The sequence below is a fragment of the Rhinopithecus bieti genome, unplaced genomic scaffold (genome assembly GCF_001698545.2).
Source record: "Rhinopithecus bieti isolate Rb0 unplaced genomic scaffold, ASM169854v2 scaffold_29388, whole genome shotgun sequence".
Classification (NCBI taxonomy): domain Eukaryota; kingdom Metazoa; phylum Chordata; class Mammalia; order Primates; family Cercopithecidae; genus Rhinopithecus; species Rhinopithecus bieti.
The window spans coordinates 2,438,880-2,460,377 of record NW_016813389.1 but is presented as its reverse complement, the minus strand read 5'-3'; the positions used below and the strand labels follow the sequence as shown (position 1 = coordinate 2,460,377).

Genomic DNA, 21,498 nt, shown 5'->3' with positions numbered 1-21,498 from the left:
GAAGGAGGGAGGAAGAGGCAGAGCCCAGAGGAGTTTTAGGGCAGTGAAGCTACTCCAGGTGATACTGCAGTGATGGGTCCATGTCACTATATATTTGTCCAAACCCACAAAATAAACAACACCAAGGGCCAGGTGCGGTGGCTCACGCCTGTAATCCCAGCACTTTGGGAGGCCAAGATAGGTGGATCACCTGAGGTCAGGAGTTCGAGACCACCCTGGCCAAGAGGGTGAAACCCCATCTCTACTAAAAATACAAAAATTAGTTGGGTGTGGTGGTGGGCGCCTGTAGTCCCAGCTACTTGGGAGGCTGAGGCAGAAGGATTAGTTGAACCTGGGAGGTGGAGGTTGCAGTGAGCTGGGATTGCACCACTGCACTCCAGCCTGGGCCATATAGTGAGACTCCATCTCAAAATAAACAAATAAATAATTTTAAAAAAACACCAAGAGGGAACCCATCTCAAAAAATAAATAAATAAAAAATAAAATAAATAAACACCACCAAGAGGGAACCCCAGTGTAAACTCTGGGATTTGGAGTGATTATGGCGTGTCTTCAGTGGTAACAACGGGCCGCTCTGGGGGATGCTGACAGTGAAGACGGCTGCGCATGGCGGGAGCGGGAGGTACGTGGGAAATCTCTGTACCTTCTGCTCAATTTTTCTGTAAACTTAAACTCCTCTTAAAAATCCAGGCTATTTTTTTAAAAGGAATAAAATTCTGACACATGCTACACCATGGATGAACCTTAAAAACATGCTAAGTGAAATCACAGACACGGGAGGACACATACTGTAAGATTCCACTTATGTGAAGTCCCTAGATAGGCAAGTTCATAGAGATAGAAGGTAGAAGGGTGGCTCCTAGGGGGCTGAGGGGAGCTGGGAATGGGGAGCTAACATTTAATGAGGACAGAGGTTCCGTTCAGGATGGTGAGAAAGTCCTGGAGATGGATAGCGGTGATAGTCCTGTAACAGTGTGAATGTACTAACACCACCGCACACCTAAACATTGTCAAAATGATATATGTTATGTATATTTGACAATTTTCAAAGCTTTCAGGCCAGGCACGGTGGCTCACGCCTATAATCCCAGCACTTTGGGAGGCCGAGGTGGGCAGATCACCTGAGGTCAGGAGTTTGAGACCATCCTGGCCAACGTGGTGAAACTCATCTCTACTAAAAATACAAAAACAAGCCGGGTGTGGTGGCACATGCCTGCGATCCCAGCTACTCGGGAGGCTGAGGTACGAGAATCGCTTGAACCCGGGAGGCGGAGATGACAGTGAGCCGAGATCGTGCCACTGCACTCCAGCCTGGGCAACAGAGTGACTCCATCTCAGAAATAAATAAATAAATGAAAATTAAAAAATAAAAGCTTTCAACCGGAAAGTAAAACTGGCACAATACCTGAGCCACCACTGCCTGCCATCGTCAGCTTTTTTGCCTTCCCCGCACAGAAGGTAGCATGTGCTCGGGAATCAGCTGTGCTGATTCATTGCTCTGAGGCTCTGGATAAGCCACTTAATCTTTTGGTACCCATATGCCCTGATCAGCACGAAAGCTAATTTAACCCCAATTCCCTGGTCGTCCCTTCTGGAATGGATAGATGAGCCGTGTTTGCAGAACACAGTGAGCTTAAAAACAGGTATCACACCCACCCTGGGCACCACTCAGATTGGCAGGCTTGAAAATGGGGTCTCTAAGGGGAGCGAGGGAGGGGCAACTAGGCATGGAGAAGCCAGGAGAGGAATCCGGAAGCCAGGGGCTCTGACGCTAGCACTTGGAGCTCCTTTAGGGAAGAAAACGGCCTTCTGGACTCCCAGGTGGCCAAAGCCAGCAGAGGCCCAGAAATATTTGCTGAATGGAAATGAACTAAGCCAAGAGAGACTGAGCCTGTTCGTGTCAACCCTGCAGAAGCCGCTGTGAGGGCACAGTGGGAAGTTAGGGGGTGAAACTGAGTGGAATCATATATAGAAACTAGCAGATGCCTGGCATGCGGTACACACTCAACCTTGGATGGCAATTTGGATCTGGAATTATGAGGGGATGACACTTAGAATTACACCTGAGTGCTCAACCCAGCCCCTCTGACTTTGCACTCCCCTATAAAATGGGGAACGAGCGTTCTTCCCACTAGTCCCTTGGGGGCTTTATGCAACCAACAAGAAAGAAGATGAAATTAACATACTTGGTAAATCACAAAACATAACCACATTTAGTTTGAAATGTCTCATCTTACATTAAAAAGCACAGTGGTTCCCAGTTGGGTGAACAAAAGAACCCAGTGCTGTGGGCAGGAGAGCAGCTGGGCAAAACACCAAAAATTCCAAAAACATATCATCTCTGTGATGCAAAACTTAATCCACATTAATGGGTTTATCCTAAGGAAAGAATTGGTCACGTAGGTACGAGGTCACCTACAATGTGTAGGTATGAGGCTGTTCATTCCCGGGTTGTGGGGGGACGTGGTGGTGTTGAGGGGAGTACAGATAATCAGATAATTAGATAATCAGGGGCATGGTCAACCCCTTATTAAACTGATGCCTCTGAATCTTTTTTTTTTTTTTTTTTTTGAGACGGAGTCTTGCTCTGTCGCCCAGGCTGGAGTGCAGTGGCCGGATCTCAGCTCACTGCAAGCTCCGCCTCTCGGGTTCACGCTATTCTCCTGCCTCAGCCTCCGGAGTAGCTGGGACTACAGGCGCCCGCCACCTTGCCCAGCTAGTTTTTTTGTATTTTTTAGTAGAAACGGGGTTTCACTGTGTTAGCCAGGATGGTCTCGATCTCCTGACCTTGTGATCTGCCCGTCTCGGCCTCCCAAAGTGCTGGGATTACAGGTTTGAGCCACCGCGCCCGGCCTGAATCTTAATTTACAGAAAACAGAACAGCCATAACATCTTGTCACGGAAATACTTAGGGGCCAAGACAATGACAGCATGTGATCCTATTTGGTTTTTAACTAGGTATGTAAACAGGTAGATAGATTAGATGGATAAATGATAGATAAAAAGATAGATACATAGATGATAATTTTTATATAATTTATAAGAACATACAAAGAATCTGCATGAATCATGTATAAATAATATATATTCTATCTATACATAGTGTATATATACTACATATAGGTGTGTGTGATATATATAGTGTGTGTGTATAGAGTATGAAAAGATACATGCCCAAATGCAAAATCTGGTTATTTTTAGCTACTGGTATTATGAGAGTATTTTTTTAACTTGTCAAATCCCTAATTTTTCCACAGAGAATATATATCATTTGCGCGATTTTTTAAAGCAAATGCATTCAAGATCAAGTTACCTCTGCACACTCCCCCACCCCATCATGTTCCCTGCCCCATGACCACCACCTTGGTGGCCCCAGGACTCACCCTGGACCACCAGCTCCACGTCCCGATGCTGAGAGCCGGCCGTGTTGGTGGCCACACACCGGTACCTCCCCGCGTGCTCCTGCAACGCTCGGTCAAGGTGGAGGCTGCCATCCGCTCGGATAGAATACCGGCTACCAGGTGGGAGCTGGTGGGGGCGAGGAAGTACCAGCTTAGTACCAGCTTAGCCTCGGGCCTCACTCAGAGGCAGCTGAGAGAGAACCCTTGGGAAACTATGCTGCCCATCAAGCCAGCAGGGAGCAGCCAGGACCGAGAGTCCGGGGGCTCAGAGAAGGCTGAGGAGCTCTGTGAGTCCCTGCCGAGTGGCCAGTCAAGCCCTCCAGAGACCCTGCAGGGCTGGGTGGGCCTGACCCCTGCAAACCCTGACCCCACCTCTCCCTCTGTCCACTGGACCAGGGTGGGCCTGGCCCAAGCTGGGCCCATGAGAGTCTCTCCTGGGAATGCAGAGTTGGGAAGGCACCTCTTTGTAGCCTGCAGGGCACAGGGACCCAGTGTGTCTGAGACCAGGCAGAAGAATTGAGGAAAGGGAAGAGGTAATGAAAGAGTCAATAGAAGATGCAAACAGAAGAACACCCAGAAAATCAAATGGACGTGAACTGATTGATAAGGCAACCACTGTGCATTCGGCACGCACTGGTATTTGGAGCAGAAAGTAAACTGCACAGGTCACATCCCTGCTCTGGAATCATAAGAAGCGGGGAGACCACTGCATTGAGACTGGGCCTCCACCAAATCCCTGCTCCCTGGCCCACAGCACTCCTGAGGCACATGATTCCCCTGCAGAGTTCCCAGGGGTCCAGCAGCTATGACCCGTCTGACAGCCGGCAAGACTTTAAAGGGCAGTAAACACCATCAGGGCGTTATCAGAGAAGGTTCTGAAATGGGGCTAAAAAGAGGGCAGAAGGAAGAGGCCACTCCCAGGAGGGGAAACAGCTAAGCAGAGACCGAGGCACGGCTGTGACAGCCCCCTCCTTCCCCAGGTGCCATGGCCCACCGCACCCAGAGGAGCCCAGCACTCACAGGCCGGCCACCCTTGAGCCAGTGCCTTTCCGGGAGGGGCCGCCCAGCCAGGACGATGCAGGGCAGGGACACAGGCTGCCCCTCCAGGACCCGGACGGTGGGGGCGCTGCTGGCGATCTGTGGTGGGGCTGTCGGGAGAGGAGCCGGTGTCAGCCACAATAGGTGCCCTGGGTGGTTGTCTGGGGGACAGAGGTTCCTGCTCCCCTCTCCCTCCCCAGGAAACTGGGAGATGGCATCAGAATTGGGGATCCTAAAGGGTCACAGGACCCCCAGGACATTGCCCAGGATGCAGGGGCACAGGTGCTGCTCTTGGAGAATTCGGCTGTGGATTCATTTATTCCAACAGATGGGCCAGGAGAGTCTCCCTGGAGGCGCCCACAGCCTTACTGTGCCCCCAGGGAGCACCTGCCCCCCACCTCCCAGGGCCCTCAGATCCACCAGCGAACCGTGACCAGTGACGATGAGCTGGGCCTTGGCTTGGACTTTCCCAAAGACGTTTCGAGCTTCACAGACATACGACGCCTGGTCTTCTGGTGCTACATCTGAGGGGCACGAGAGAGGCAGGTGTGACTGCCAAGGCACACCACAGCTGCAACCCCCAAGGGCTCCAGTTCCCCAGGTGCAGAGACAGCCCCTGGGCATGGCCTGGACTTACAGAGGTTCAGGAGGGAAGGCTGGGATGGCAGAGAGGGAAGGGGTGAGGGACACAGCTAGACCTTGGAAGGGTGAGAAACCTCAGTTTGCTCATCTGTGGAATGGGGGTAATTGGCCTGTATCTTGTGGTGTGATTGGGAGGGGTTGACACAGTGCCTGCCCTCGGGCCTGGCGTGTAGTAAACAGTGGGTGGTGGGGTAGGTGCAGTAGTAATTATGGTAACCATAGCAGTGTACACGTGTGTGACAGCATGTGGCAAGAACTGTGCTAAGCACTTAGTACAGATTATCCACACAACAGCCCCTTAAAGTGAGCTGTCAATCAGCCAGGGGGCTAGTAGGTTTCATGGTCATGATTATGACCAGGGTCAGCGTAGCGGAATGACTTGGCCAGAGCCACCCAGCCGAAGTGTGACGGCATATCAGCCTCCGCTTTATGGTCAGTGCTGGGGGTCAGGGCCCTGCTCTCGGCCACCGGCCTTGGGGTTTGGGGTGTCAGAGGCCATCCTGTCTCCCTGCCCACCCCCCACCAGCCCCAATCTCTTACTTTCAAAGAACAGCACTCCCGAATCCGGCTGCCGAGACCTGCTGCCTCGCCCGGCCCCCAGCCTGAGTCCCAGAGGCTGGCCATCTCCGCGGCGCCAGGTGACCATTGGGGGCGGGCGGCCTGTGGCCCGGCATGCCAAGAGGGCACTCCTCCCCAGTTCCACAGTGACATCCCGGGGCAGCTCCGTCAGCTGGGGCGCATCTGCAGGGAGGTGACCAGTCAACCATGCCTGGAGGCTGGACCTGCTCAGTGGCAGGTCCCCAAGGAACTGCCTCCCTCTCCTCCCCCTGTACTATTGCCCTTGTGAACCTGGGGGCCGACTCCTGTCCAAGGCTCCAGGGTCAACCTGAGCAGAGTGGCCTCCAGCCCTGGAGAGTTCTTGGGATGAGGCAGAGGGAGTGACTCGTGGGGTCTACAGGGGCCTGGCTTTACCCCAGAGGCTAAGGAGAGCAGCAGGCCCACTCCTGACTGCGACACCTCCGGGGAAGCCCTTCCGAGGGGCTGCAAGGTGTGTTTCTGAGTCTGACTGTGACCTGCTGACACAGGAGCTGAGGGTGAGCCTTCACTTCTACCCCTGCCTACCCTCCCCTACCCCTCGCCTCCTCCTGGGCCAGAGGGGCTTCCTCTTGGAGGTGTCCTGAGCTCCCCTCTGATGCTTAACCCCCTAGCCTAAGCCAGGCCCACTTCTGTGGAGGGGAGCATGGCCTGGGGGGCCTGGCGGGACTCAGCTGCCATTTCCATAGCCCGTTCTGTGGCCGCCACCCCAAACAGCCAGCGTCGTGGAGGATTATGGGTCTTCTTCGCCCTCTCCTCTAGAGCTTGCCCTGTTGGCTGAACTTTTTTGTAAAGAGCATACAGAATTAAACTTGCTTGTTATAAATAACGTGACCTTATACATTAGGGTCTGAACTGAGCCACTCGAGAGTGAAAAGGGGCTGCATTAATAGTGACCCCAGGACAACTGGTTAAACAAGAACTGTCCTGGAAACCAGGAGGTATAAGACATTCTAATAATACACAAAGGGCAGAAATTCTCCTTATTCTTGCTCCACACACCCCAAATCCCACGCCCTTCCCTAAGGTAACCACTGTCAATAGCTTGCAGTGTTTCTTCCACATCTTTTTTTTTTTTTTTTCCTAAGCATCATTTGACTTTTATAATCAGGAGAAGAAAAAAAAAGAAGTTATTTCCCAAAACAGAAACTCAAGATCCTGTCTCTCCTTCAGCAGGCCAGGAGCAGGTCCAAGCCAAGTGGGTCCAGGTCCTTCCCTCAGCAGCCTCTGGCCACTGTCCTCAGGCCCTTGTCCCAGGCCCCTGCAGCAGGGAGGTCCCTGGCCTTTTTTTTTTTTTTAACCCTCTGAGTCTGGCACCACGGAAAAGCCTCTACCTCCCTGTTCTTTCCATTTGTCTCCAGAAATATCCTTCATCCATCCAAATCATGACAGCAAATTTCCCTCCTGGCCTCAGGGATTAGAGAAGTTCCAGGGAGATATAAACACAACTTGGAAAGTTACTGTGAGGAGGAAGACAGTCTTGGACCCGACCTCAGACACCTCCCTTTCTCATCGGGGTCTGGCAGCTGCCGAAGCTCAGAATCCCAGAATCCCAGAAAGCCTTTGCTTGGGCCCGCCCTAGACAAGGTCACTGTTCCGGCAGAGCCCTGGCCACCAGGGGTACAGCTTTGCCACACCTCACCTACCCCGAGCAGAACACCACAACAGCCTACCTTCCCCAGCTGCACCCAGCCTGACCGCAGAACCCAGCTCCAGCCTCCTGCTCCAAGCATGCCTCTGATCCCTCTCCTCCCAGATCACTTTCAATTCCCTGCCCTCCTTAGCCCCGAACAGCCCTGCTTCGTCTCCTGACTCTGGTTTGTTTTTGTTTGTTTTGAGACAGAGTCTCGCTCTGTCGCCCAGGCTGGAGTGCAGTAGCGCAATCTCGGCTCCCTGCGACCTCTGCCTCCTGGGTTCAATATGGGGAAACCCCGTCTCTACTAAAAAAAAAAAATACATATGTAACAAACCTGCACGTTATGCACATGTACCCTAGAACTTAAAGTATAATAATAATAAAATAAAATAAAAATACATTAATTAGCCAGGCACGGTGTTGGGCACCTGTAATCCCAGCTACCCAGGAGGTTGAAGCAGGAGAATCGCTTGAACCCAGCAGGCAGAGGTTGGAGGGAGCCAAGATAGCGCCACTGCGCTCCAGCCTGAGTGACAGAGCAAGACTCTGTCTCCAAAAAAAAGACAAAGAGAGAGAGAGAGATGGTGGGGTCTCGCTCTATCATCCAGACTGGAGCACAGTGGCGCAATCATAGCTCACTGCAGCCTCGAGGCTCAAGTGTAAAGGATACCATTTGGCATCCCCAAGTAACAGGCATGAAGACCAGCACCAGACAGGTGATGGATGGATGGAAGGAAGGAAGGAAGGAAGGAAGGAAGGAAGGAAGGAAGGAAGGAAGGAAGGAAGGAAGGAGCTTATCTAGGGCAGAAGGAAGAAAGGGAGGGAGGGAAGGAAGGAGGGAGGGAGGGAGAGAGGGAGGAAGGGAGGAGCTCATCTAGGGCAGGTTCAAAGGGAAGGGGTAACTAACTTCCTGCTTGCAGGTGAGGCTGCTGACCAACTGCAGGAGGCGCTCTCAGAGCTGCTGAGGGTGAGAGCACAGACCAAGCTGGTCAGGCCACACTCCCCTCCGGGGGATTTTCCAGCGGAAAGGCCCTGGTGAAGTCAGATGACAGAGGTGGTAACTCCCCTGCCCCTGCTGCTCCCCCAGCGAAAGGGACACTGGCCTGAAGTCCCCCACTCTGCCTCTGCCTCACTGGGCATGCGGGAATGAGCCCCAGCCCCACTCCGGGCCTCAGTTTACCCATCTGGAAGGTGGTAACTCTATTTTCACTTTGATCCCTGTACCTTACAGCTGTAGGACTCCTTATCACTGCCTGGACAGCCCGCACCCCTAGCGGCTGCCCCCCACCCAGGGCTGTGGCTCAGAGCGCGGGGGCAGGCCTGGGGGAGTGCAGCCAGCTCCAGAAGAGGCCCCTGCGACTCAGTTTGCCAGGAGGAGGGAGGAGTCTCAGGCCTGAAGACTGTGCAGATGGGCAAAGTGGACCCTGGGGAGGGGTCTCCACAGCCCCCTTTCCTGAGGACTTGGGGAACGCTTTTCCCACAGAGAGAATCCTATGACTGGACCTAGGGTGGCAGCTCTGCTGGTCAGGGCCACGAGATGCCTTTACTCCTCTTCCTCCGTAAAGAAACATGGAAAATTATATTTCTTTATGCTATTTCTATATGCTATTCATATAAGAAATTATATTTCTTTATATTATATGTGTTTGTGCACTGGCACAAAGACATGAACGATGCAGGCTGGATTCGTCTTTATTCACTATTGGTCATTTTTTCTTCTGATTTTAAAAAGAAATCAAAATTAGAAAAGCATCCTGGACCCCTACAAGTGCAGGGCCTTCTGCCAGTACCTGCTGTGCCTGATGGAGAAGTCACCTCACCATGGCCCCTCATCACAGAGCCCGGCCCATTTCTTCCCAACTCCCCTCCCCCAAGGCTGGCCAGAGAGTCTTTAGTGTCTAAAACAGCACATCTCCTTGTTCCCCAGCTCAGCCCCCAGCAACCAGGAGCTTCTAGGATGGGACTAAGAAGCAGGGACTGAAATGAGAGGACAGAAAGAGGAGGCATATCCATTTAGTCCGGGCGCACTGGCTCACGCCTGTAATCCCAGCCCTTTGGGAGCCTGAGGTGGGCGGGTCATCTGAGGTCAGGAGTTCAAGACCAGCCTGGCCAACATGGAGAAACCCCATCTCTACTAAAAATACAAAAATTAGCCAGGCATGGTGGTGCATGCCTGTAATCCCAGCTACTCGGGAGGCTGAGGCAAGAGGATCACTTGCACCCGGGGGGCGGAGGTTACAGTGAGCCAAGATCGCACCATTGCACTACAGTCTGGGTGACAGAATAAGACTCCATCTCAAAAAAAAAGAGGACACACATTCATTTAGAGAGGAATCAAGTAAAGCACACACCACAGCTCAGGGCACTGAACTCAGGAGGGGGTGCCACCCACAGTCAGGCAACCAGCCATGTGACGAGTCATCCCGCCTCACCAAGTGCTGGTCAGTTCACCCAGCCTGGACACAGGTTTTGGGGGGAGGGTGCTCACATGCATTGATTATTTATTCTATACAAGCCCTGAGCGAAGCACGTTCTCAGGAAACCTCTCGAGGACCCTGTGAGCACAGCTCTGCTACCACCCTCCCCATTTCACAGAGGGAAGTGAGGCTCTAAGAGGTAAACAAGGCAGGCAAATACCAGTGGACCTGGGCATGGCACCTAGGACTCCTGACTGGCAGATGCCAGGCTTGGAAGATAATCCACCAGTGCCTTGCAGGCTGGTTGACAATTGCAGGTCCTCCTGGCACAGAAGAGTAGAGTGCCTCCCTTCCTATGCCCCAGACACTGCCAGGAAGCCAGCTCCCAGCTCAACAGCAGGAAGCAGGCACAGTACATACCCGTTCCTGACCTCTGCCAGCTTGGCCAGGAAGGCTGGGCCACAGCTGCCACCCAGATAGGCAGGAAATTTCATTTCCCACCACTGCTGCCAGACCAGCTTACCCCAGACCTACAGGTGCTGGGCCATTGTCCATCCTTTCCCTGACCTAGTTAGCCCAGAAACTCTGCCACAGGGACATGGCTCTGAGGTCAACAGCAGACAGGCAAAGGAACAGGTCTAGGCGGGCATTCAGCTTGGATCCCAAAGAAATACGACTCTGGGCCAGGCACAGTGGCTCATCTCTATAACCCCAGCACTTTGGGAGGTTGAGGCGGCTAGATCACCTGAGGTCAGGAGTTTGAGACCAGCCCGAACAACATGGTGAAACCCTGTCTCTACTAAAAATACAAAAATTAGCTGGGCATGGTGGTGCATGCCTCTAATCCTAGCTACTCAGGAGGCTAAGGTGGGAGAATCACTTGAACCTAGGAGGTAGAGGTTGCAGTGAGCCAAGATTGCGCCATTGCACTGCACTCCAGCCCAGGCAACAGAGCGAGACTCTGTCTCAAAAAAAAAAAAAAAAAAAAAAAAAAAAAAGGAAAAGAAAAAGAAAGAAATATGGCTCTGCTTCAAATAAGTCAGATGCTGAGCAAAAGACGACAAAGCCCATCACAATACTAGGTGCCCCCTCCCGGGAGCACCCTATCTGCTCACCCAGAACCTCTAATACCAGTGTCAGCAGCTGGATCACAGCTCACGTGCCACAGGCCTTCCTTCTCTCTTGCTCACACAACATCTCATTTTGGCAATGAGGAGCCCAAGACTTGGAGAGGTGAAGCAGCACCCAGGCCCACTCTGCTGGTGAGCATCAGACTCAAGGCCAGGGGCTGAAGGCGCAAGACCCTTGGTTCAGATCCTACCTCTGCCACTCACCAGCTGTGTGATCTTGGTGAAGGCACGCAACTTTCCTGTGCCTTGTTTTCCCCATCTGTAAAGGGGATGATGATAGCTCTGTCTCCAAGGGTTGTTGTGAGGGTTACATAAGCCAGCAACAAAATGTGCTCTGGGCTAGCGCCAGCACCGGGCAAACACCCCAGAAGTGCCAGCTTGTGTTTCTGTGGCTGTCCTTATCAGGCTCCTGAGCCCATGGCCCCGCCTAGCCTACCTGAGAACCCAGCCACAGTGGAAAAGTCTGAGTACATTGCCCTCCTCCTGGAAACCTCTCACCAACTCCCTCAGGGCACAGCCCAAACTTCTCTGCAGCTCCCCAGGTGGGGAGTGACTGGTATCAGGTGGCAGCCGTCCTGCCGCCCCCTCCCCACCCTCTCTCTGCCTCACTTCTCTTGCCATGGGGAGGGCTGCACATGCTGTTCCCTTTGCCTGGAACACTGTTCCCAGCTCATCATCTTTCTGGGTGCTTCTGGTTTCAGTTTAGACATCGCCTCCTCCAAGAAGTCTTCCTGGGATTAGCCTTCTCTGGGCACCCACAGCCCCTGAGGATGCAACTTCCAGCCACTTGGTGCCCTGTGCGTGCTCATTGCCTGTCCTCTGTTCTCTCTGCCTGAGCTCATGAGCAACACAAAGGCTGGTGCTATGTCTCACCTGCCCTGTGTCCCCAGCACAGGGCCTGGCACACAAGCACCTGGTGACCCTGTGTTGGAGGAATGAAAGACAGAACAAGCGAACGAAGGCTAAGAGCACCCCAAGACTGACAGGATCTCAACCCTGAGACAGCACAACCCCCCCCCCCAAGTCAGACCCTCCTACCTATGCCTACTCCAGCCACAGCCTGGCCCGTCTTGGGAGCTCCTCAGCTGCCCCACCCAGCCCTGGCCCAGCCTGGCCCATTCAGCCCAGACCAGCACATTCTCGATTCTCTGCGCTTCCCTAGAACTGCAGCACCCGCCTCTCTCGCCACAGCTTCAGCAAACACTTAGAGCCTGATCTGTCCCAGCTCTGTGTGCCAAGGAGCTGTACCCACAGCTTCCGAGCAAGTCCCAGTGCCAGGAACTCCGACCTGGAACAGAGACATCCCGGAAGTCACAGCTGAGGCCATGCACTGGTCACCAAGGAATCTGGACTCCACATCTGGAAACAAGTGGATGATCACCCCTCTCCCCCGATTTACTAAGCTATCACTATGGGCCCAACCTTGTGCTAACAGAGCGTCACTGAATCCTCACAGCAACCCACAGAGGGGAGTAGTGCAGTCAACCTCACTTTACAGATGGGAAACTGAGGGAAACTGAGGCTCCATGACATGACCAAGGCACATAGGTGGGGACAGAGACGAGACCCAAATTCAGGTCTCATCCCGAGCTGAACCAAACTGTCTGCGGTGGGCCTCCAAGCTGGTCCCAGTGATCCCTGCCTCCTGGTCTTCACACCCGTGGGTAGCCCCTCGCACACACACTGCACCGGGGTTGCTCTGTGGGACCAATAGAACAGGGCAGAAGCAATGGTTTGTTACTTCCAAGACTGTGGCTTCCCTCTGAGATTCTCTCTCTCTTTCTCTGGGAGCCTCCTGTCAATAGCCCCATAAGTGAGCCTGGAGTGGATCCCCTAGGCCCAGGCAAACCTTGAGATGACTGCGGCCCTAGCCAAGATATTGATTTCAGTCTCAGGATGGACCTTGAGCCAGAATCACCCAGCCAAGCCACTTTCAGATTCTTGATCCTCAGACTGTGAAATAAATACTTATTGTTTAAGCCGCACAATTTGGGGGCTATGTGTTACCCAGCAAGAGCTGATGCATGCACCACCTCCCCTGGACTTCCTCTGTCCCCACATGCTCAGGACCCACATGATGCCATCCACACTGGCCACTGGTGTGGGAGAGCTTCCCCTCCCTACTCAGGAGCAGGCAGAAGGCTGGGAAAGGGGAATGGGCAGGGGAGGGGGAGCCAAGGTGTACACTCACGTCCAACCGCCAGCTGGATTTCTACAGAGGCGTCACCCAACTCATTGACAGCCCGGCAGGTATAGATGCCAGCATCTCTCTCCTGAGCCACCGGGATCCGCAGCTTCCCAGAGCTGGAGCCCTCAGGGGCCAGGATCATTTCAAGACCCCCTGGACCAAAGGGGATAAAGGATCAGGCCGGTGTCCCTGTTACCATGGAGACCAGGGTGGGCGGTTGCTCCAGCCTGACCCTGGGCTCCTGCAGCTGCACAAGGTTGGGGCCTGGGGGACAGTGGGTGGAGGCAGGTTTAAGCCCCAAGGTCTGGACCCTTGGGTCCAGTCGTGCAGGGGGCTTGGGCCTTCTCTCTGTTGAACAGGGTTGGGGCTAAGCCAGGCCCTGCATGACAGGCTCATCGCCCAAGAACTCCATGTCTGGACCTCCCCGCTGGTGTCCACTCCTCCACCCCAGGTCCAGGCTGAGATCTGGGTCAGTTCTGGGAGGGGCCTGGGGAACCCTGAGCCCTCCCTCATTTTTCTTTTTCTTTCTTTCTTTCTTTTTTTTTGAGACAGTCTTCTTCTGTTGCCTAGGCTGGAGTGCTGTGGCATGATCTCGGCTCACTGCAACTTCCACCTCCTGGATTCAAGCAATTATCCTACTTCAGTCTCCCAAGTAGCTGGGATTATACGCACACACCACCACACTCACCTAATTTTTTATATTTTTGGTAGAGACAGGGTTTCACCATTTTGGCCAGGCTGGTCTCAAACTCCTGACCTCAGGTGATCCGCCCACCTCGCGTTCCCAAAGTGCTGGATTACAGGCATGAGCCACCGCGCCTGGCCCCTCCCTCATGTTTCTTGCCTGACTTCCATCCACCCCTGAGGCCTAATGGATACCCCTGATCCTAACCGTCCTTTTAAATTTAATTTAATTTTTATTTTATTTATCGTAGAAAAACATGTATAACATAAAATTGACGATCTGAACCATTTTAGGTGTGCATTTTAGCTCAGCAGCATCCAGTACATTCACACGGTTGCGTGGCCATCACTGGCCTCCACAGAACTGTTTGCATCTCTCTAAACAGAAACTCCATACCTATTCGACACTAACTCCCCGTGTTCTCCTCTCCCCAGTCCCTGGTGAACACCACTCCATCTTTTCGTCTCTATGAATTTGACGTCTCTAGGTAACTCACATAAGTGGAATCAGACAGTATTTGTCTTTTTGTGTCTGGCTGACTTCACCTAGAATAGAGTCCCCCTAGCAGGACATCCACGTAGCACGTGTCAGAATCTCCTTCCTTCTGAAGATGTAAGAATAGTTCATGGTAAGGTCACCTTTTAAAGAGGGGCTCTAGGGCTGGGTTGATAGGGCTCTTGGCCAGAATACGCAGTGAAGAAGGAATCCAGAAGCCTGTGCCGCCCACTTGCTTGTGACCCTAAAAAAAAAAAAGCTCAACGCCAAGCTAATATCACCTGCCCTGCCTTTCTCAGAGTCAGGGTGAGGCTCTGACGAGGTCCCAAGCAGCTGGCTGCAAGGAATGGAGCACGACCAGGTGGGAGGGGACAGTATTGCTGACCCCGGTGGACCTTTCAGAGGGAGCCCAGAGTACTGCTCCCAGAAAGACCCAGTGCAACCCCAGCACCTGTCCGTCAAACTCTAGCCCGGCAGCAGGCACCGTGAAAATGTTCTGCCCATGACCTCAGGGCCTCAGGACAACCCTGTCATTATTACTGTCATTTCCAGATAATCACATCATCGTCGGCACTATCACTAAGAATGCCAAGCACGGCACATGTGCCAGGCTTGTTCTAAAATCTTTGTACATATGGTCGGGCACAGTGGCTCACGCCTGTCATTCCAGCACTTTGGGAAACCGAGGTGAGCGGATCACCTGAGGTCAGGAGTTCCAGACTAGCCTGTCAAACATGGTAAAACCCCATCTCTACTAAAAATACAAAAATTAGCCAGGCCTGGTGGCACACGCCTGTAACTCCAGCTACTCCAGAGGCTGAGGCACAAGAATCCCTTGAACCCAGGAGGTGGAGGCTGCAGTGAGCTGAGACTGCACCACTGCACACCAGCCAGTGTGAGACTCTGTCTCAAAAAAAGCAATCAATAAATAAAACAAAAAATAAAATAAAATAAAAAAAAACCTTTGCACATACGAACTCATTTAATCCTCACGCAATCTTTGATTTTCCAGATGAGGAAACTGAGACTCAGAGATGCCAAGTCACTTGCCCAAGGTCACCCAGGGAAGCCAGAATTCAAATCTGGGTCTGGCTCAGTGCTGCTCTGAATACCTACGACAGCTGTGTCAACACAGGCTGGGGGTGAGGGTCGGGGAGCTGGAACCCACCAGCTCTGACACTGGCTGTGGGTCGGGGTGGGGGGACTGGAATCTGCCAGCTCTCCCCAGACTCCTCATTCAGAACACCCCCCATCTCCCTCCAACCCCCCGCTTTCTGGAAAGCTGTTCCTTCAGGGCCCTTCCCCACCAACACACCTCTATACCAGATGACTCGGGGTGGGGGGACCCCGGACGCCTCACACACCAGCACAGCCTCCTCCCCAACGGCCACCAGCACCACGGCATTTACAGCAGAGACCGATGGTGGGTCTGCGTGGGGAAGAGATGCAGAATTTGGGACCAACCCTCAAAGGTCATAAAGAAAATCTTCCACAGCTTCAGGGAGCCCTCTCCCTCATCCCAACTCTTGCCACACCAGCCTCCTTGCCGCCCCTGGAGCACTGCAGGTTCAATGCCTCCTCCCCGTCCCTCCACCTGCGACCCTGTTCCCACAGTGACCCTAAGGCAAGGGTCACTGCCTCAGAGAGGTCATGACCGAGTCCTGGGCATGGCAGCTGCTTCTCTCTCGCCCGCAGCACACATCCCTCCCTCGCACCAGCAGGCTGTCTGTTCTTCACAGCACCTTCAGCATCACGAAGCATCCCATTGGCCTGTGTGTGCCTCCTCCTTAGAATAGCAGCTCCACCCAGACAGGGACCATGGTTCACTGCTATGCCCCCAGTACGGTACGTAACAGATAAATGCTCCATAAATACTGATGGACGGCAGGGAGGGAGGGAGGGAGGGAAGGAGGCCCCTCTCCTGCAATGTGATGTTCGTGGCCCGGGTACCTGTGTAGTAGAGGGTGACCGTCTCCTGGTCAGTGCCAACCTCATTAGTCGCCTGGCAGCTGTAATTCCCAGCATCTTCTGGGGCTACCCCCTGAATAATCAAGGTTCCCTGTGCATCCACATGGATTCTGGAATCACACCATAGAAACACATCAGGTCACACAAGGGGTTGCTTCACAGTCATCATTAATAACAAATTAACAATGCCACTCGCGACGACCATTCTGTACTGATGGCTTGCTCTAGGCCTGTGCTAAGCACTTTATGTACATTTTATTCACGAGGCTCAGAGAGGTAAGACCACTTGCCCAAGGTCACACAGCCTGAATGGTGGGGGCGGGATTCGGGCGCAGGTCCGCACAGCATGAATGGTGGGGGCGGGATTCAGATACAGTTCTGCAGAGCCTGAATGGTGGGGCGGGACTCCGGCGCAGGTCCGCACAGCCTGAATGGTAGGTGCGGGATTCGGGGCGGGACTCCGGCGCAGGTCCGCACAGCCTGAATGGTGGGGCGGGATTCGGGGCGGGATTTGGGCGCAGGTCCGCACAGCCTGAATGGTGGGGCGGGACTCTGGCGCTGGTCCGCACGGCCTGAACGATGGGGCAGGATTCGGGGCAGGTCCGCACAGCCTGAGTCCCCGAGCACTGAGCCCACACGGTGGCATCATGTTTCCAAAGTCATCTCACTCCCGAGTCTCAAATGATCCCAGGAGCAAGGAAGGCAAATGCTACTCCCTCATTTACACGTAGGAAGGCCAAGGCCCAGAGAGGTCCCCTGGGAGTCCTGCCCCTCACCTGCTGTCCTCTTGTAGAGTTTGGCCCTCACGGCTCCAGGAGATGTAGGGTGTGGGGTACCCAGAGGCTGAGCAGCTGACCATCACCTCCACACCTTGGGAGAAGTGCTGGGAGCTGGTGTGGATGCTGACCTGTGGGGCCTCTATGACCCAAAAAGTGGACGGGTGAGGATGAGCCCATCAGCGCAGCCTTGCCTTCCCAGGCACCCAGCCCCGGCCCTTCCCCTCCCACAGTCACAGATGGGCAAGACAGAGAAAGCAAAGACCCCAGAGGGCTTCAGTCCCCCGGGGGTGGCTTCTCTGGGAACTGGGTAGACCAGGCGGCCACAAAGCACATCCCCAGGCCACATGGAGGCTGATTTTCCAACAATCCCAGCCTGGAGTCCTGTGCTCCTGGAACATCCACTCCAGGCTGAGCACTCTGGGGAGCCTTAGGGAGATGTCAGGCAGCTGCCCAGGCTGTGAATGGCTCCTGTCTCCAGTGACCTTGAGGTTGACCCCAAGGCCTGCCCTATTATTGGCCCCAAGCTTAGGTTCTTACCTGGCCTTTTGGAAACTATGAACAACAGGCTGGTCAGACTCAAACAGAGCTCACAGGCCCGCACATCTAGAAACAGCAACCACAGCCCTCCCACACTGGCGGCAGACACCGCTGGTGGATCCCCTCCTTCCTGCAGAGCCTAGACACAGCCTCAGAATCCTGCCCAACACACTCCAGCAGCCGCTCAAAAGCCACTGGCACAAGAGAGAACACTTGTTCAACATCCTTGTTTTTACACTTGGAGAGGAGGCTCTGTCTAGATTCTCGGTAGACCTGAGGCCATACCCGGATCTTTTTTTTTTTTTTTTTTTTTTTGAGACGGAGTCTGGCTCTGTCGCCCAGGCTGGAGTACAGTGGTTGGATCTCAGCTCACTGCAAGCTCCGCCTCCCGGGTTCACGCCATTCTCCTGCCTCAGCCTCCCGAGTAGCTGGGACTACAGGCGCCGCCACCTCGCCCAGCTAGTTTTTTGTATTTTTTAGTAGAGACGGAGTTTCACCGGGTTAGCCAGGATCATACTCGGATCTTAAAACTCCCATATGGTTGCTCTTGGCACTGCCTCCTCCACCCCCATCTAGTCAGTGCTGCCTGATCCCTGCCAAATACATCTAACTTCTGAGCTTCCACAAGGTTCCAGTATTCAGTCCCTGCCCTACATATTGGGCAGGGTGCAGTGGGGAGTGGGGAACAATGGAGGGGCTCGATGGCACAGAAAAAAGGACAAGACACAGTGAAATTGGCTTGGCCTACAGCAGTAGAAATTTAAGTTAGATATTAGGAGGAACTTTCCAGCAATGAGAGTCATTAGACTTTGACTAGGAGGCTACAGAATTCTCTCTCGCTGAAAGTTCAAAAAACATTGAAAGGGCTGCTGTCGCCTACCAGAGACAATGTCTGAGCAGAGGGAGGGAGTCACGGCTTCTGGGGTAAACACTAGGTCGAGTGTTGAACTAGGGAACAGCAGCAGCAGAATGAGCCTCACCTCGCACCAGGAGCCAGACAGATGCCCTTGTGACCCCATTGGCGTTGCTGGCCATGCACTGGTACCTCCCACCATCTGTGGGGATGATGCCGCTGACCTCCAGGGACAGGTCAGCCAGCTGGGTGACTCGGCCCGTCGAGGCCGGCAGGACTCGCCAGTCCCGGACCCACGTCAGGTTGTAGGGGGCCTCGCTTAGGACCTGGCAGGATAGGACGGCAGTCTCCCCTGGGGACACGGTCACGTTGGGAGCAGGGACCAGCTGCGGCGGGGGATCTGCAGGGACATGAGCACAGGAGGAACCGAGGAGCTGAGGCAAGGGCGGGGGTCATCATGTAAGCCCAGAGGCTGCCTAGACCTGGGACCCTGCTCTGACCCCACGCTGAGGTGCAGGTCTGCTGGAACCAGATCGTTCAGGACGTGTCAGCCAGCAGCATGGGTGACCAGCATCTGCTCACCGTCAGGCATCACCCCAGTGGGAGGTCATTTCTCCCACCACCATTATACACCCGCCAGGGGCTGCACGATACACGCCTGCTCTCCAAATAACAGCCAGTGCAATGTGCAACAAGCCGGACGCCCATCTTCGTGCCTCCGAGTCGAAGATGCCACGCTGAGGAATAAAGCCTTGGAAATCTCCAGCCAGGGGAAGAGAGCAATGTGTTCAAAACGATTCTCTGTACCAACGGCAGGGCTATTTATAGCAGCCAAATATGCCCCCAAGGAGGAAAGCACTAAGCAAACTGCTATCTGGATAGCAAAAAGCCACAAGAAGTGGCAAGATCAGAGACTGCTGAACATAGAAAAAAAACGAAAAGGAAGTAAATCAAATGGCAGAATGGAGGGATTACAAGTTATTTTGATCTTCTCTTTGGTTGTTTATGTTTTTCCAGCCTCCCTACAAGGAGCATGTGTAGTTTCTGGCTGTCTATGTAGAGTGGCTGATCTTTCCACACTTATGGGTTCCTTTTTTTTCTCTACAAAGCAGCTTGCATTCGTAATTTTTAAAATAAAACCAATTTAATCTGGAGACAGCCTGTGGTGTTTCCAACCTCCCCAGCTCAATGGCACCATCCTGGCCAATTCTTGGAGGCACGAAGGCTGTCCTGACCACGAGATGGACAGCGGCCCCTGAAAGCCGAGCCCCGAGAAGTCAGAGCTGGGATCAAAGCTGGGCAGGGCAGGAAGACCCAAGCCGCGTCCTCAGCCTTCCTCCAGCTGAGACCCACAGGCCGTTCCTGGGTGAGACAGCCACAAAGGAGGGGCAGCAGGCAGGTGGCAGCCTGGGTAGCCAGACGCAGGATGACGAACAGTCCTGGCAGCTGGCTGGAGACTCACCGGGAGGAAATCCTAGGTGGAAGAACCCAGGAAGAGGGTAAGGAAGGGGTACATGGAGGGGCCCCAAGGGACAGACCTGTGACGACAATCTGGGCCTTTGCTCGCCCGATCCCAGCCCTGCTGATGGCTGTGCACTCGTACATGCCCTCCTTGGCCTTGGAGGCCCGCGGGATCTCCCAGCTGCTGTTTCCTGACTGCCTGTGAACAGGGAACAGTAGGAGACGCACAATCACCGGTCAGGGTCTCCTCGGCCTCATCTGTCCCTCAGGACTTCAGTCCCCTGAATCCTGCCCAAAGGGGAGACCCCAATTCCCCTGTGAGACGCGGTAAGAAGATGTACACCGCCAAGTACATGGACAGTCCATGACATGCTGTGTGGCTTGGAGTCAGGGCCTTACTCTCTCCGAGTCCTGGGCTCCATCCTTCCTGCTCTGACACCCACGGCTGGGCCCTGCATGGGCTGAATTTTCCGGGAGCTGAGGAAGGCCCCCGGCTTCTTCACCAGCTGATGGCCCAGCAGTGGTGGGAGTCTCACGACAAACTTCTCCATCCCTGGCTGCACTGGAAGTCCCAGGCTGGGCTGCCCAAGAGGACAGTGACAGAGACCAAGGTCTCTCTCCTGCCACCCACTCCCCTGAGATCCCTCCCGGGCCTCAGCAGCCAGGAGCCCTGTGGCTGGGGACAATCAGCTGCCATGGGCCACTCACTGAAAGTGCCTCTCTTCGCCCAGCCTGGCTTCACCTCGCCACAGCTGCAGCCGGAAGGGAAGGGCGCTGTGCACCGAGCAGGAGACCAGCAGGGGCTGGTGCAGGTAGCCATGGATCCTGGGGGCCATGCTGACGAGGGGAGCGCCTGTAGGCAGGGACCAGGACTCAGAATGTCTCCCCACCGCCCCCTCACCACACCCGGTGACACAGAGACCCGTAGGGATGTACCAGCAGCCAGGAGGCCAGGATTCAACCCCTGGCACCACCATTTGGTGGTCACCTCTCTAAGCTCAGTTTTCACCTCTGCAAAATGGGGTGATCATGGTACCATCCTCACCGCGTTGTCCTGAGGAGCTGGTGAGAAGTGGTGCATGGAGAACTCGTGGCACAATACATGTGACATCACCAGTTTCCCTAGGCACAGCTCCTGGGGCTTTTGCGGTTTATTAGACTATTCAACTCAAGACTGGCCAGCCCGGACCAGGCCCTTCCACTGCACCGTCTCAATTGTATGAAATCTGATGAAATGCTACCAACTAGGATTAGGTTCCCCAAGGGTAGGGTGGGTTTGTGCAATTGCTTCTCTGCCTAGAACATCAGTTTTACCCAACTTTGTTGGAAATAAGCCTTTTCATTTAAAAATTAGCCCACCAGTCCAGGCGCAGTGGCTCACACCTGTAATCCCAGCACTTTGGGAGGCGGAGGTGGGCAGATCACGAGGTCAGGAGTTCAAGACCAGCCTGGCCAACATGGTGAAACCTTGTCTCTACTAAAAATACAAAACTTAGCTGGGCATGGTGGCATATTCCTGTAATCTCAGGGACTACTCAGGAGGCTGAGGCAGGAGAATTGTTTGAACTGGGATCCGGGAGGTGGAGGTTGCAGTGAGCCAAGATCGCACCACTACACTCCAGCCTGGGCTAGAGAGAGAGACCCCATCTCAAAAAAAAAAAAAAAAAAAAAAAA

General features: G+C 53.9%; 1 protein-coding gene across 1 annotated transcript in view; it reads right to left on the bottom strand.

Annotated features, from left to right (window-relative positions):
- The window catches only part of HMCN2 (hemicentin 2), a 182,566-nt gene that overhangs the window by 117,760 nt on the left and 43,308 nt on the right, over nt 1-21,498 (bottom strand). The window contains 11 exon segments of the mRNA XM_017848185.1: nt 3,384-3,528; nt 4,422-4,549; nt 4,868-4,963; nt 5,622-5,822; nt 13,050-13,199; nt 15,542-15,655; nt 16,177-16,304; nt 16,971-17,112; nt 18,491-18,763; nt 19,902-20,023; nt 20,533-20,677. Of these exon segments, the coding sequence (XP_017703674.1) occupies nt 3,384-3,528; nt 4,422-4,549; nt 4,868-4,963; nt 5,622-5,822; nt 13,050-13,199; nt 15,542-15,655; nt 16,177-16,304; nt 16,971-17,112; nt 18,491-18,763; nt 19,902-20,023; nt 20,533-20,677 (1,644 nt within the window).